Source organism: Balaenoptera musculus, chromosome 4 (assembly GCF_009873245.2).
Source record: "Balaenoptera musculus isolate JJ_BM4_2016_0621 chromosome 4, mBalMus1.pri.v3, whole genome shotgun sequence".
Taxonomy (NCBI): Eukaryota; Metazoa; Chordata; class Mammalia; order Artiodactyla; family Balaenopteridae; genus Balaenoptera; species Balaenoptera musculus.
Genome location: NC_045788.1, coordinates 72738208 through 72754634, shown reverse-complemented (window position 1 = coordinate 72754634; position 16427 = coordinate 72738208). Strand labels below are relative to the sequence as shown.

The 16427-nt window shown below is 39.3% G+C and overlaps 1 protein-coding gene across 4 annotated transcripts; it reads right to left on the bottom strand.

Annotated features, from left to right (window-relative positions):
- Nucleotides 1–4811: 4811 nt before the first annotated feature.
- WDR53 (WD repeat domain 53) lies at nt 4812–16268 on the bottom strand. 4 transcript variants are annotated; one of them, XM_036850613.1, is made up of 4 exons: nt 16136–16218; nt 14837–15008; nt 10723–11218; nt 4975–5598 (listed from the first exon to the last, which is right to left on the bottom strand). In XM_036850613.1, exons 3-4 carry the CDS (start codon nt 11200–11202, stop codon nt 5002–5004), a joined length of 1077 nt encoding a protein of 358 aa, XP_036706508.1. In that variant the 5' UTR covers nt 11203–11218; nt 14837–15008; nt 16136–16218; the 3' UTR covers nt 4975–5001. The 4 variants fall into 4 exon arrangements, with proteins under 4 accessions (XP_036706507.1, XP_036706508.1, XP_036706509.1 ...); XM_036850612.1 differs by lacking the exon at nt 14837–15008 and having other exon boundaries at nt 4812–5598; nt 16136–16268; XM_036850614.1 differs by lacking the exons at nt 14837–15008; nt 16136–16218 and adding an exon at nt 14659–14696.
- Between the last annotated feature and the right edge of the window lie 159 nt (nt 16269–16427).

Here is a 16427-nt window from a genome sequence, read left to right as displayed (position 1 = left end):
TTTGGATGATCTGTCCATTGCTGTTAGTGAGGTGTTAAAGTGAGGTGTTAGTGAGGTGTTAAACACTATTATTAGTGTTACTGTATTAGTATTAGGTGTTAAACACTATTATTGTGTTACTGTCGATTTCCTCTTTTATAGCTATTAGCAGTTGCCTTATGTATTGAGGTGCTCCTATGTTGGGTGCATATATATTTATAATTGTTATATCTTCTTCTTGGATTGATCCCTTGATCATTATGTAGTGTCCTTCCTTGTCTCTTGTAACATTCTTTATTTTAAAGTCTATTTTATCTGTTATGAGTACTGCTACTGCAGCTTTCTTTTGATTTCCATTTGCATGGAATATCTTTTTCCATGCCCTCACTTTCAGTCTGTATGTGTCCCTAGGTCTGAAGTGGGTCTCTTGAAGACAGCATATATATGGGTCTTGTTTTTGTATCCATTTAGCAAGACTGTGTCTTTTGGTTGGAGCATTTAATCCATTCATCTTTAAGGTAATTATCGATATGTATGTTCCTATTACCATTTTCTTAATTGTTTTGGGTTTGTTTTTGTAGGTCCTTTTCTTGTGTTTCCCACTTAGAGAAGTTCCTTTAGCATTTGTTGTAGAGCTGGTTTGGTGGTGCTGAATTCTCTTAGCTTTTGCTTGTCTGTAAAGCTTTTGATTTCTCCATCGAATCTGAATGAGGTCCTTGCCGGGTAGAGTAATCTTGGTTGTAGGTTCTTCCCTTTCATCACTTTAAATATGTCATGCCACTCCCTTCTGGCTTGTAGAGTTTCTGCTGAGAAATCAGCTGTTAACCTTATGGGAATTCCCTTGTATGTTGTCGTTTTTCCCTTGCTGCTTTCAATAATTTTTCTTTAATTTTCGCCACTTTGATTAGTATGTGTCTCGGTGTGTTTCTCCTTGGGTTTATCCTGCCTGGGACTCTCTGCGCTTCCTGGACTTGGGTGGCTATTTCCTTTCCCATGTTAGGGAAGTTTTCGACTATAATCTCTTCAAATATTTTCTCGGGTCCTTTCTCTCCTCCTTCTGGGACCCCTATAATGCGAATGTCGTCGCGTTTAGTGTTGTCCCAGAGGTCTCTTAGGCTGTCTTCATTTCTTTTCAGTCTTTTTTCTTTATTCTGTTCTGCAGCAGTGAATTCCACCATTCTGTCTTCCAGGTCACTTATCTGTTCTTCTGCCTCAGTTATTCTGCTATTGATTCCTTCTAGTGTAGTTTTCATTTCAGTTATTGTATTGCTCATCTGTTTGTTCTTTAATTCTTCTAGCTCTTTGTTAAACATTTCTTGCATCTTCTCCATCTTTGCCTCCATTCTTTTTCTGAGGTCCTGGATCATCTTCACTATCATTATTCTGAATTCTTTTTCTGGAAGGTTGCCTATCTCCACTTCATTTAGTTGTTTATCTGGGGTTTTATCTTGTTCCTTCATCTGGTATATAGCCCTCTGCCTTTTCATCTTGCCTATGTTTCTGTGAATGTGGTTTTTGTTCCACAGGCTGCAGGATTGTAGTTCTTATTCTGCTGTCTGCCCTCTGTGTGGAAGCTTTTAAATTGGATGGAGTCCCACTTGTCTTTTCTTTTGTTGTTTGTGGTTTTCGTCCAAAAAACCATTGTGAATACTGATATTGAATAGCTTCTTCCCTCCTGTTGAGGAGGTCTTATGTTTAAGTCTTTATGGTTTCAGGTCTTATGTTTAAGTCTTTCGAGTTAATTTTAAGTTGGTTTTTGTGAGTAGTGTAAGATAGATAGGGGTGAAATTTCATTTTTCTGCATGTGGTTATCCAGTTTTCCCAACACCATTTGCTGAAGAAATTATCCTTTCCCCACTGGATGTTCCTGGCTCACTTATCAAGTAATAGCTGACCATATATGTGGGAGTTTAATTCTGCGCTATTTTCTTCCATTGGTCTGTGTGTCCATTTTTATGCCAGTACCATACTCGTTTAATTACTATAGCTTTGTAGTGTAGTCTCAAATCAGGATGTGTGGTGGCTTTGTTTTTCTTTCTCAGGATTGCTTTAGCTATTTGGGGTTTTTTGTGGTGCCATACACATACACATCTCAAATAAACAATCTCACCTTACACTGCAGGGGGTGGAGGTTCAATCCCTGGTCAGGGAACTAAGATCCTGCATGCTGCATGGTGTGGTAAAAAACAAACAAAAAACCCCCCAAAAAAACGCAAAACCAAAATGGTACCCTGATTCTCTGTAAGCCCAGGCTGAGGCACTTTATTTTGCTTACTTTACCATTCCTCAAACTATCATTAACTAAAGTAATCTGGGTGTATCTTATTGTTCAGCCCATACTCCCCTTCCCTGAGAACTACCTCCCCACCTATGCAGGCCCCATTGGCAATGTTGATACTAAATGACAACACCCCCCTGATCAGAGCTGATTGGATCAGAGCTAGGCACTTTGACGAAGTTAGACCAATCAGATTCTCTTCAGGGCCTTGGAACTTAGACACTACTCAGTTTCTGGAATTGAAATGGGTTGCTGATGTAGCCCTGGAAGGCCATCTTTTGTCAGGTGAAAGCCACTATGCAGAAAGAAGCAGAGACAAGCGACCACAGGAACTCTGAGAGACAGAAAGGGTAGCTGCTTTGGTTGTTGGTGGCTTCCCTGGTTAGAGATTTCCCTGGTTAGAAACGTAGAGCCAAGCTACATTTCTGTTCTGGGTTGAGAGAATTCTGCTCCTCCACTCCCCATAGTAAATTTCCCTTTTTGCTTAGGCAGTCTGAGTGGGTATCTGTTATTAGCAACAAAAAGAAGTTTAAAACTAATGTTTCAATCCTGGTTAGGGGAAGGGAGAGGGATGGACTGGGAGTTTAGGGTTGCAAACTATTACATTTAGAATGGATAAACAATAAGGTCCTACTGTGTAGCACAGGAAACTATACTCAATATCCTGTGATAAACCATAATGGAAAAGAATATAAAAAAAGAATGTATGTATGTGTATAACTGAGTCACTTTGCTGTACAGCAGAAACTGGCACAACATTGTAAATCAACTATACTTCAATTAAAAAAAATCAATCAATCCTGGTTTAATACTTCCTACCTTGTTCCCATAACATTATTCAGGCTCAATAGCTAAAATGATGCTGTACTTGGGTAATTTTTCAAAAGATTCCTCTAAATCTCCAGCGATTGCCCATGATAATTAGTTTTTACTGACATTTTAATAAATATTAGAATCACTGGATAAACACAGTGTTATGATAATGTTGTTTTCATTTCATAAAATAGTGGCATGGAAAGGACCTTAGGGGATGTCTAATTCAACCCTTCGCTTTCAAGAAAGGAAATCAAGGCCCAGAATGGCCAAGAACTTTGCCCATTGCTGGGATTAGAAACTTGTTTCTGTCAATACTCAGGCCAAGGTCCTTGTCAATGAATTTTTTTAGGGCCAAGATGGTATTCTCCTTGCTTTAAATTTTAAGTGAGATCACTAAACAATATTTACTGACCGCCCACTTAATTGGTCAGGACCCTTTTAGTCACAAGTTAAAAAAAAAAAAAAAAGCTCCAGAAATAACTTGTTTCAGGCATGGCTGGTTCCAGGCTCAACATTACTGTGAGGATTCTCTCTCTCCATCCCTAGGAAAGACTTTTCACAGGTGAGGCACCTATAAGACTCACATCCTTTCAGCTTAGCTACCTCAGCAGTACAAGCCTGATTATCCTTGGACTTCTCAGTTACGTGAGCCAATAAATTCCTTTTTATTCCCTTAAGTCAATTTGAATTTGGTTTCTGTCATGTGTAGCAAACATTCTGACTAAAATTGAGCTTATCAAAGAGTTCTCCACAAACAAGGATAATGGTAACCAATCAGAATCTCTCTTTAAACCTTTGAATATAAGAGTAGGCAATTTAAGCAGAAGCTGAAAGAACATGCAGAGAAATCAGCAGTCCAGGGCATGATGAAAAGAAAACTTACTCTCAACATACTGTCTTGGCTTCTATTCTCTACCTCTTCTATCTACCTTACATCTTCTGCTTAGTCAGAGTTTCTGCTTATTCATAACTTCAGCTTATTCTTGGTCCTATCAGCATCACAGCCTGGATTGCTTCGTAATATCCTAAACTGATTTGACCTGGAACACTTTTCTTAGAAACGGCAAAAGGGGGCTTCCCTGGTGGCGCAGTGGTTGAGAGTCTGCCTGCCAATGCAGGGGACACGGGTTCGAGCCCTGGTCTGGGAGGATCCCACATGCCGCGGGGCGGCTGGGCCCGTGAGCCACAATTGCTGAGCCTGCGCGCCTGGAGCCTGTGCTCCACTACAAGAGAGGCCACGATAGTGAGAGGCCCGCACACCGTGATGAGGAGTGGCCCCCGCTTGCCACAATTAGGGAAAGCCCTAGCACAGAAACGAAGACCCAACACAGCCATAAATTAAAAAAAAAAAAAAAAAAGAAACGGCAAAAGGTGACTGTCAGCAAAGCCTTCCGGGCTTTACACAGAACAAGCAAGAACAGGTTTCCTCTTTCAACTTGGTAAAGTTCCTCATAACATCCTAGGATCAGAAATTACTAATGTTATAACTAATGCGGTGACCATATTTGGATCAGGATGTGGGCTTCCCTATGGCAGGAGGCTTGACAAGACAATGAAGATCCTTTGCAGGTAAGTAATCGTGCCTGCAATTTTCTTGGATCCTCAAGTTACTTAACATCTCTGAGTCTTGATTCCTGTGGCAAAAAATGAAGGAAATAACCCACTTCATTGATTTGGAATAAGAAAGGAAACATGTAAAATGGCTGGTACACAATCAGTACTCAGTGAATATTAGTTCTCTTTCTCCAAATTTTAATATGTCATTTACTATAAGAAGTGTTACCCAATTATCTCCTTTTGCTCAAATGTTTTAAAATGTATATGATGGAATGGTATTATTTCCACATATGACAAATAGTTCAAACGAAGAATCAGGATTTTTTTTAACCCATAAAAAGTTCTGCAGTTTTTCAAATGTTTTATTGGATTTAAAATTCTTTTAAGGGATATACAGATATACAATTAGTTTGATCAGCTACCAATATATTTTGGTATCCCTTTATTTTTGTACTCAAGAGCCAGTTCACTTTTTCTCCATGTTCAATACTTAACTTTGGTAAAATTTTGCCATGTTCATCTTCACCTGCTACTGAAGCATGAGTGTTTCCACCCTGCTTGGTATAAGCTGCCCTTTTGGTTTTCTTCTTGTGGGTATGTTTTGTAGGACTCTTCTGTTTTTTCTCAACTTCACTGCTTACATCCCACAACATTATCTTCCCATCATTCCCTCCAGTAAGCAGCAAATAGGATTCTGGCAGAAAGCAGACATGGGATACCCCTAAGGTGTGGCCCTTAAATCCCAGTTCCTGTTCACACTTGACTCCCATCACCCTAAAGATTCGAATCTTACCATCTTCTGCACCGCAACTAAAAATATTGCCACATGATGCCACAGACACAGAGTGGGCTAGGGCGGGGTTTAAAAGCTGACCAGGTGATTGTGGGTCTTCCATTTCTTCTGTTTCATCCTCCTGCAAATTTGTAATCCAGAGTGGCCGGGCTTTCTGAAGGTTCCACAGCATCACCTTTAAATAAGAGGAAGTTACATAGTTACGGTTCTAGTCAGTTTGTTTAACTAACATGTTTATTCCACTTCTAACAAAATCATCAAAGTAGTCTGAGAATGATTAGTAGGATACATTTCCTGCAATATTAAAAAAAAAAAATTCAGATGGCACCACGACATGCCAGTGGGATGCAACCCTGGGGCCAAAACTAGAATGCCAATGGGCAGTAAGGAAGATAGAATTTAGAAAACAAGATCCTGAGTAATTTTCGATTAACAAACCCATTAAAGTGTAATCCAAATTCTTAAGCAGATGCCAGTTTCTTTGAGTCATTCTACCCTGATCTCTGCAGGTAAAATTGAAGATTATGAAATTTATTAATTTTCGTCTATGCTTGTTACAAGTAAAAATACCTATCAACTAAATAAACTAAACTAGAATACCACTGAAATCATTTTTATCTGGAATGCTTTTCCTTTCCTTTCACATTACCCAAATTACTCATCCTAGGGGCATAGCTCAAATTGTGTCCCTCTAGGAAGGCTTTCCTAACTATTCCAGCCCCTTCTCTCTTTCCCATATTTAATTCCTGTTCTATTAATTGACATATACTACTAGCTTTTCAGTTTCTTGAGATTTAATTCATCTTTGCTAATGTCTAGCATAGTACCTGGAGAAAAGAGCAGAAATTCGAAACAAGTCTGTTGATTAATTTGACATCCTGGTATACTTAGCTTTTTGTTGTTGTTCCCTACCATGATCTTGGACCTACTAAGCGAATTTAAATTAAATGCTAATTAGAAACTGTTTAAAACAAAACAATAGACTCTGTGAACTGATTTTACTCTATTATCTAGCAATTTTCTTCCCATAGCAACCAATTTGAAAAAGAAAATATTCTTCATACTTTCAGAGAGAATAGACAGCTGTATTTTACCATCTAGTACTATCCCTGAATTATGACTCACAATTTAAAATGGACACTAGGATAAGCATAACCTTCTTTAGTCAAAAGCACAGATCTGAATTGACAAGATTACTACTGTTGATTATTAAGGATCTGGTTTTCTATTCAAGGTAACTTCCTTTAACTCAGCCTACTTTCAAAAGAAGCGACATCTAGTAACACTTATATTCTGCTTATACTAGGGAAGACACTGAAAATCTCTTTGGATTGGATTTATAACATTATACCAAGAGGCCAGCAATTGTTATACGTATGGGTGAAGCCAAAATACTAATAAATTGAAATAAAGTAAAATTTTAAAAATCAGAAAATGTAACAAAAATGAATGAGTAATAAAACTTGAAGGAATTCCCTAGTGGCGCAGTGGTTAAGAATCCACCTGCCAATGCAGGGGACGTGGGTTTGATCCCTGATCCAGGAAGATCCCACATGCTGCGGAGCAACTAAGCCCGTGCACCACAACTACTGAGCCTGCACTCTAGAGTCCGCATGCCACAACTACTGCAGCCCGCGTGCCTAGAGCCCGTGCTCCGCAACAAGAAGCCCGCACACTGCAACCAACAGTAGCCCCTACTCACCGCAGCTAGGGAAAGCCCGTGTGCAGCAACGAAGCCCCAACGCAGCCAAAAAAAAAAAACTTGACATGGCAATAATCTCTATAAAAAACCTGAACACAAGGAAAATGGACATTCTAAAATCTACTAGCTTAACTGTATGGCAGGTATCCCCAAGTTCTTTTTCACATAGCCCCATAATGCCTGGATTATATTTTCTGCCCCAAGACATCCAAACATGAACTACACCCGAAGTGTTTTCAGCAGCTTAAACATTTTTGTATTTACTTAAATCATCTAAACGTGTTAATAGCCATTTCAGATTCTACCAACCCAGCAGTCATTTCCAAGTGTTGAAGATTCCCAGATTGTTCCTGCCTGGACATTCCCTTTGTACTTCTTTACTCTTTCTAACTGCCCAAGAGTCCAAGGTATCTCACAATTTCTCAACCACCTCATCAAGCAGTATCACCCTAAGCAAGAGAGGTAAGGTATTAAAGGAAAAGAATATTAAAGAAAATTGATTTGAAGGAAAAGTATACAAGAGTTGAGGGCTTAAGGTCCAATAAAACGTCAAAGGGAGAAAAAGTGGACAACTGGCAAATGTTAAGAAGTGAATGCAAGCATATCAAATTGACCCTGCTCAAAAATTTCTCCTACAAAAACATTTATTTCCACATAAAAGATTCATTTTCAAGGGGGGAAAAAAAAAGGCTCCTCCACTGTCCCAATCCTTAAGTTCTGTACTAGAGATCTTTCAAACTCCAGAAAGAACAAACCTTTGAACCATTTATTTTCAAATGTGGAAGTGAAAGAGAAAGAAAACCAATGTGTATGCTACAGAAATCCGTGATGGCTTCAAATTTCCAAAGGTCCTTACAAGATAAAACTATATTTGAGTGGTGGTACACATGTATTTATTTAATGTTATTTTTTATACCTTATACATATATTATGAATATTATTTTGGGCCTATTTAATAAAAGATTAAGCAGTCTCAAGTGTATTAATAAATCATACTTCATTCTTAAGGTCCCTGCCTCTTTGAGTAAGCACTGCCTATTTAATTTTATTTATTTATTTTTAAAATTTTATTTATTTATTTATGGCTGCATTGGGTCTTTGTTGCTGCACACAGGCTTTCTCCAGTTGCAGTGAGCAGAGGCTGCTCCGTTGCAGTGTGCAGGCTTCTCATTGCAGTGGCTTCTCTTCTTGCAGAACATGGGCTCTAGGCACATGGGCTCAGTAGTCGTGGCTCTCGGGCTCTAGAGCGCAGGCTCAGTAGTTGTGGCACACGGGCTTAGTTGTTCCGCGGCATGTGGGATCTTTCCAGACCAGGGCTCAAACCCATGTCCCCTGCATTGGCAGGCAGATTCTTAACCACTGTACCACCAAGGAAGCCTGCACTGCCTATTTAAACCGATCTAAATCAAAGGGTATAATTTTTATAATTTGTATAATAATAAAGATAGGTGTGTTGAACACATCTATTATATGTGGCAATAATTCAATTCCTGCCTTGAGATAAAACACACTTGTTCAGAGAGAAATAACTCATCATTAACCTGATAAGAACTCCCTTCCGCTATTATGCCTACATTCTTGGACTCCCCCATAGACTGGCTATTCTTAAGGTTTAGAAAAATACCAGATAATCAGGTTTTAAGAAATACTGATAAATTGGAAGAAATTATAGTTTCAATGTCAGTTAAAGAAGTAATTTTTTTAAAGTGTGGCTGTATTATCCTGGCCACTGTTGTTATATCACAACCCAATGCAGAAGTTAATCTACAGTGAATTTTTAGCAATTCTTGACAGTCAAATCAAAAAGCAATTACCAAGGGCTTCCCTGGTGGCGCAGTGGTTGAGAATCTGCCTGCCAATGCAGGGGACACAGGTTCAAGCCCTGGTCTGGGAAGATCCCACATGCCGCGGAGCAACTAAGCCTGTGTGCCACAACTACTGAGCCTGTGCGTCTGGAGCCTGTGCTCCGCAACAAGAGAGGCCGTGATAGTGAGAGGCCCATGCACCGCGATGAAGAGTGGCCCCCGCTTGCCCCAACTAGAGAAAGCCCTCGCACAGAAACGAAGACCCAACACAGCCAATAAACAAATAAATAAATAAAATAATTTTTTAAAAAAAAAGCAATTACCAAAAAAAAAAAAAAAAGCAATTACCTAAGCCTTCTTCTCACAAAACATTTATTTCCTATACTGTTCCCTAGCAGCTGCCTGCCACTAAACATTCTCATCTAGAACTGGAGGTAAAATGGTAAATTCTGGGTGCCTACTTCTTATCTAATCTGTGATTGCTGCACACCTAATTGTTTATTGCCATGCCTAGTAGTTAATTAATGAACCAGTGATTGAAAACTGGTATAGCTTAAGGATGAAAGAAAGACTAGTCAAACAGACACTGTACAATCTGCCTACTTAAAACAGATATCTGACTGGTTGTGTAGGTCTTTCTGCCCAACCAAGTAAGCAGATTATCTCCACTAGGATAGAAAACGTAGGAGGTTTATAAAAGTTCTGGACAAGACCTAGGAGTAGAAAAGGAGTTTAGAGATTATGGGGTCACTGTGCCTTGAAGGTGTAAAATGATTCTCAATAGAGGCACTACAAATTTTTGGTCGGACAATTCTTTATTGTTTAGGGGCTGCCCCAGCACTGCAGGACAACCACCGATTCTTCCTACTAAATGCCAGTAGTTTGGGGGGAGGGGTGGCAGTCATAGTGACAACAACTAAAATTAGCCTCATTATTTCTGAATTATAAGGAGGTGTGGAGGGTAGAGGAGGGAATGGTAAAGACCACTGGCCAAGAAGTGGCCACAAGTCTTAGAAGATACTAATATATAGTTGGGAATGTAGATTAAATGCCTAGAACAGTGCTGGGCACACGTCATTAATAAACAATGGTTCTTTTTCTAGAAGTCATCTGTTCCCATACCAAGAACTGTTTCTACCACATTATCGATGATACTCTGTTTAAATATCTCTGGTATCACAGAGAAAAAATATAGACTTTTAAGCCAGAGAGATTGAGGTTTGAATCCCAATTCAGACAGCTGTGGGGAAACTTAACTTGAATCTCAGTTTCCTCATTTCTAAAAAAGAAATAGTAATGATCAGGGTATGATTAAAATGAAACTAACGTATGTAAAGCAGTGGGAAGTAGTAAATGCTCACCAAAGAGAAGCCATGACTATTCTCACTCCAGTGATTTTTAGAGTAAAAACAATAATAGATCCAGGCCCTCCAACTTTTTTTTTTTTAAACAACAGACTTTGTAGAGAGTGGGTGATAAACTCTGACTTTAGCATGACTTTATTTAAACGGATGTTTAGAATCAAATATTTGAATTCTCATGTTTTAGGAATGTCTTAAAGCATAGAGAAAGGAAGAGTAAAAGATTAATAATCACTCTGTGAATAAAATCTACTAGACTTTGTCAAGTTAGCATTAAACATGCAGTAGAAGTAAAGCTTATGCTTCATAAATACATAAGACATGTCAGTGGAGAACAGAAAATGGAAAGATATATTTAGCCCAATTAATAATTTTATTCTGTTACCAAATCCCATCTAGAAATTACCCAAGTACTCTCTGCAAGACATCACCTGCATATCCAGTCCACATGACACCAGGCTCTGAGGTCTTTGAGGCCGAAAAGCTACAGAAGAACAGATATTGGAATGTCTCTTCAGTGATCTGCTAACTTTCTTATTTTCCAAGTCTAGGATTTTGATTGTTCCGGAGTCATCAGCAGAAGCCAGAAGGTTTTCAGTTTCATTCAATGAAACACAGTTGATTTCTTCTTCATTCGCATGAAAATCGTCCAAGGATCCTTTGAGAGACCTGACATCCAGTATGCTAATGGTTTCTCCATGTGAGGCATAGAGCTTGGTGGGGCAGGAGGGAGCGAATAAGACACTGGTAACATCGTCTGCCCCTTGGAAGCGTGTGTGTCCTAATGGAGTCCCATCTTCACCCCAAACCATGAGATCTCCACCTTCTGCTCCAGAAGCCACTAGCCCTTCTTGACTTGCATTCAGGCAGAGAACAGGAGAAGAATGTCCACCGGTCCACTTGACTGCCATAATGGTCCAGATGACTCTGTGAAGAGGGGGGAAAAATTATAATCTCACGTTTTATATAAGAACTTCACGAAAGACAAATTCAATAAGCAATATTTCATTTAATTATTAAAAGACATCTAAAAAACTCAATCAATAAAAAAAGACATTTGAAGATCAAGCCTACAAAGCCTAGTTGAACACAAGATTGTGGTGCACCTGGCTGGCACATGCCTATATGGGCTTTCCTTGCCATCAGGGGCACAGGTAAGCCTGGTCCTCCAGCCCTTGATGTGAGGTTCACATAAGAATAAACAATAAATATATTTATTTTAAATTAAGAAAAATCCTTTTTAAGAAAGGGCTGCACAATCATCAGGTTATATCCTTTATATGAATAATGTTTATAGAGAATGAGCCCTGGAACTAGACTCTCTGGGTTTGAATAGCTCTATTACCTATCAGCTGGGCAACTTTGGGGCACATTACTGAATCTCTCTATAATTCACTTTCATTCTCGATAAAATGGGGGTAATAATAACATCCATTTCACAGGATCAGATTGGATTAAATGACATAATAAATGTCAAGCACATATAATAGTGCCTGGTACGTAATGAGGGCTCAACAAATATTACCACTGTCACTTCTCTTACTTTTATTAGGCTAGTCAAAGTGGCATCATATATACTACACAAATGGTCCTCAAAGTATGGTCTCCAGGAGCATTAGCATCACTTAGGAACTTGTTAGAAATATAAACTGTTGGACCCCACTCTAGACACACTGAATCAGAAACTCTGGGGTTGGTACCCAGCAATGTGTTTTAACAAGCCCTCCAGGTGATTCTGATGTATGCTAGAATTTGAGAACCTGTACTATACCAATAATCATCGGGGGAACTGGTTAAAAATGCAAACCCTTGGGTCTTACCATCGGAGACTAATTCAGTACATTATTTAATTTTATTCTCAAAACAACACTTCTGATTGGTAAATATTATTCCATTTTACAGATAGTAAAACTGAGTCTCAGAAATGTTAAATAATTTTCCCAAAGTCACCTGGCTCTTAGGATTTGTACTTGGGATCTAATACAAAGGGATCCTAAACTTCTAAACAATGAAGACCTTTTTCTAACAATTCTACTTGACAACAGGTTTAACTTGTTAGTATTCTTTGAAAGTGCAGAAAACGACTGAAAGCTGCTAATAATTCATTACTGCTTCTAAATATACTCACATATTTTTAATCACATTATCACCTACTTGAACTTATATAACAGTAGTACTTATGTGCAAAATTTAGTTTCCTGATACACTAGGCAGCCTGTATCTATAATTGTAGCTGCCACATAATACTACCCCCTGTCGTAACTACCTCCTGTGCAAAGCAAAAAAGGAAATTGGGGCAATTTATACAACTCTAAATGGTCAAAAGGAAGCAAAGAAATCTATCTGGATAAATTTAATTTTTCATTCCACAAGACAAGGGAGAATTTATCTACTAAGAAACTGCCATAGTTGCTTTACTATTTTCAGATACGATACCTGAATTTAGTTCAATTGTACAGAGATAAATTTCCTAAAATTGTTTTGAAAAATAATTTAAAATAATCTGGCGATCTGCCTAAAACTTCTATTCCCAACACAAAGGTTATTTCCTCCACTTTTAGCCACACACACAAACAAAATCACTAACTAGACTGCAAAAAATCACCAATCTAATAATAATCGAAGTAACAGAAACAAGACCACAAAATCAGATATAGCAATTTTCATATAGGTAACAAAATGGGAAAAAGACAAAAAGATACATTTTTAAATTTCAGCAGAAGCACTCAATTAGTAAACAGAGGAAACTAAATAGAGACTGAAACAAATAAGTTTTAAAGGAGAGGTTTGGAGAGGAAATGACTCAAAGGGAGATAAAGACAGGGAACTCTGGTGGTTTGATTTTTGCCGACAAGTACTGAAATAGTAGTTAAATAATTTTCTACCATAACAAAGACTTGCCAAATGTTCCAGATAAACCAAGGAAAAAGGACACTTAACACAACTTAAAATGAAAGGTATTAATATTATTTAGGCTTAGGAACTGTCATTTGTGGTGACTATTGACTTACATGATAAATACAATATCCTACCTTAAAATATGAAATTTGAATTAATCACTGAAAAGTTACAAATAGTTTTATTTAACTCTGTCATGAATCTTTAGGGTATTGACCACTTATTTCCTAAGTCAGAGTTTTAATTTTTCTACAATGAATTAACTTTAAAGTCCAGAAGTCTGCCCCCTACAGCTTTAGGATTTTGTGTCTATATAGGTTTTGGATCACTGTTGGGATATATTAGGTTTTTGCTAAGACAAGAATGAGGCAGGGTTTCTAGTACTTCTATTTCTCCATCACAGATCTACTCACAAAGGACCTAAGTAAATGCTGACTAGCAGACAAAAGTTTTAGCAGGTTTTCTTCCTAATATAACTCTTTTCCAGAGAAGATTAACTCAATTTTAAAGATACATTTGGTTAAACTCCACCCCAAAGTGTGAGAAGTTAGGCAATAAATGAATTTTGTACTTAAAGAGACTATTATAGACAACAACACAGTTCCTGTAAATTTTTCCATAATGGAAGCAGTAGTAACTCTTGGACTATTACAAGTCCAAGGTCAGCTCTACCTTAACCTCTATGCACCAGAGTAAAGAACAAGTTAAACTTCTAATCTCTACACCACATGGATAATATTCACTGATCACCTAGCTAGTCAGAAAAATTAAAATAGAGACCTATTATGGGGAATGTTAGGAAAAACAGTTGGGAAAGCCCCAGAAATCCATACATTTGAGGCTTTTAATTTTACCATGCAGAGTATTGATCAGGGATTCAACGAGAGCCCCCCACATCACCTGTTTACTTAGTCTACAAAATTAAAATTATTTGTTATTATTTGAAACACATTCGAAGATCACCATCAAAAAGTGTTAAACAATCGGACTGCTGTGGTACGAAGTAGTGGGAAAAATTAACTACATATGGGTTAAATCAAAATAATCTTTCAGAAATGAGTTGTTTCTTGTTTTTCTTTTACTGGGACTGGAAAGCCTACCTGGAAATAGCTAAGTACCACTATCCCCACACTCAGGTATCAAGTCAACTAGCTTTTCTCCTAGGTAGATGCCTAAAGGGTCAAGCATGGCAATTAATCATATCCCATTGTGAATCAGTTTAATTAGATAACGGATTCCTTCCTTCTAACACCTAATGAGATCATGGAGTGAGAGGGGGCGAGGAAGGTGGGGTACTATGAGAACATTTTTATAAAGGGTGCAGTGCAAAGATGGAAGTTCTAAACAGTGAGAGGGCAGAAAGAGGGTACTGAACATGGGGGAGGGGACATGGTCAGGAGGGTGCTGAGCAGGCAAGAAAGAAAAGGAGGTAGTGATAAAGGAAATCTTTTCCTACTTTGAAATCCTACCTGGGCCACTTGGGGGGTACGTTGCCACAAAAAGTCACCTCACTGACCGGACAAGATTTGCCAGAATTATTTCATCAGATCCTTCAAAGGCTCTACCTCACACCATGGCAGACAGGATAGAGGGCAATGTCTTTAATAACTGAATGCTCTCTACTCTAAACACTTACTCCTGTCATACCTCCATGTATCCACTTGTCCTTTTCAAGTGTCTATGCCTTTAAAGCTGTTCATTCTGTCTGTTCTTTGTCCCCTTCTTGGATGGACTGACTCTACTTATCCTTGAAGCTGTAAAAGAAACTTCAGTGCCTTTCCAGACAAAACTTGGACCGTCTTCCTTGGATGGCTGAAAGCTGAAAAATGAATAATAAATAAAACTCCATAGACTGAGATCTAAATAATGTGGTAGTCACTATCATTGTAATAAGTATAGGTCAACTTTTCTTGACATGTTTGAGTTTTTCAAAGCTGGCCTCGATGTGGAGAAGCTAGATAGCAACAGAAGTGGCTGAAGGGCTGTGGCACTGGCACTAGTAAGAATGAAAAGAATCTAGGTTACTAAGCTTGGAGGAAAAAACATCTGGGAAGAAGGGACTGCCAAGTAATAACCAAACACCACCTATCAGAGAGTAGAGATGGTAGGTGCCGTTCTTTTGTTTTTACTGGAGAACAAAAAATGGATTATACACAGTAAGGGAGCTTTTGGAAAGATTCCTTACTACATAAAGGCAAGACAGTGGAATTGACTACTAAGGGAATCTGTGAAACCTATTATTATAATAATTATCTCACAGAGTTGTTCTAAGAGTTATATAAACACCCCTGTAAAGGGCCTCAGTAGGGTGCCTGGCTCACATGATAGATATTATTTTCTCGTACCAAGCATTCTTTAAAGGCTGTCAGAAAACGTTCTGGCCACCTAGGAAAACGCAATATGACTAAATAATGCTGAAACTCTTTCCCTTCCAAGAAGCCTTCTATAATTGTAGCCTCCATGTCATTCTCCCTATTGGAATTTCTCAGTTAAAAACACACTGCTTTAATTCGCCTACCAATCGTGGGTTAGTAGGAAAGACTAGGAAAAGCCACGTTTTGTCCAAAAGAATGTAGCACTTAATAAGCACTTAAACGGCACTTTAAGGTTATCCAAACACTGGGGGTTGTGGGGGGGGGGGAAGGTGTTCAAATGTGGCGACCTCGCATGCTGTATACACGGTAGGGCACACGTTCTGATAAGCACTGGTACTAAGGGAGAACAAGAGGGCCTGACCAGAAAAACACGACCTCACCTGCCGAAGGATTGGCTAATAAGAAGAGGGAAGTTTCATGCGTTAGATTGGAAAAGTGAAGCAGGGACCCAAATGACTCAGCGAAAACTTATAGGAAAAGGGGTCCAGAAAAGCCGACGCGAAACCACTAGACTAAAAAGGGGAAAAGGCACCGGAGGATAGCCTGGAACCCACCGGCACTAGCCTCATACCTGCGCTTCCAGCTTCCCTCCTAGGCGCCTGGTAATGACCTCACCCGTGGGCGCCCAATCCCATCTAGCGTAGGCGGGGAGGCGCCTCAGCCAGTCACATCCGGGGCCGAGAGGAACCGCGTGAGCTGGGCGTGCGCCCTTGCTTCGTGCCCTCAACCCGCATGGCGGAGCCACGGGCGCGCCACAGGGAGGCCGTGCGAGTCGGGCCGTTCCGGCGCCCGCGCTGAGCCGCGGGGGAGGGGCGGGGGACGCCCGTGCGGCCGGTGCGTCTGCCCTCAGTGAGGCGGGGCGC

Coding starts and splice junctions, on each gene's coding strand:
- WDR53 (XM_036850612.1), bottom strand. CDS start 11,202: ATGGCAGTCAAGTGGACCGGTGGACATTCTTCTCCTGTTCTCTGCCTG. Junction 5,599..10,722: donor CATGTGGACTGGATATGCAG/GTGATGTCTTGC, acceptor TCTTATTTAAAG/GTGATGCTGTGGAACCTTCA.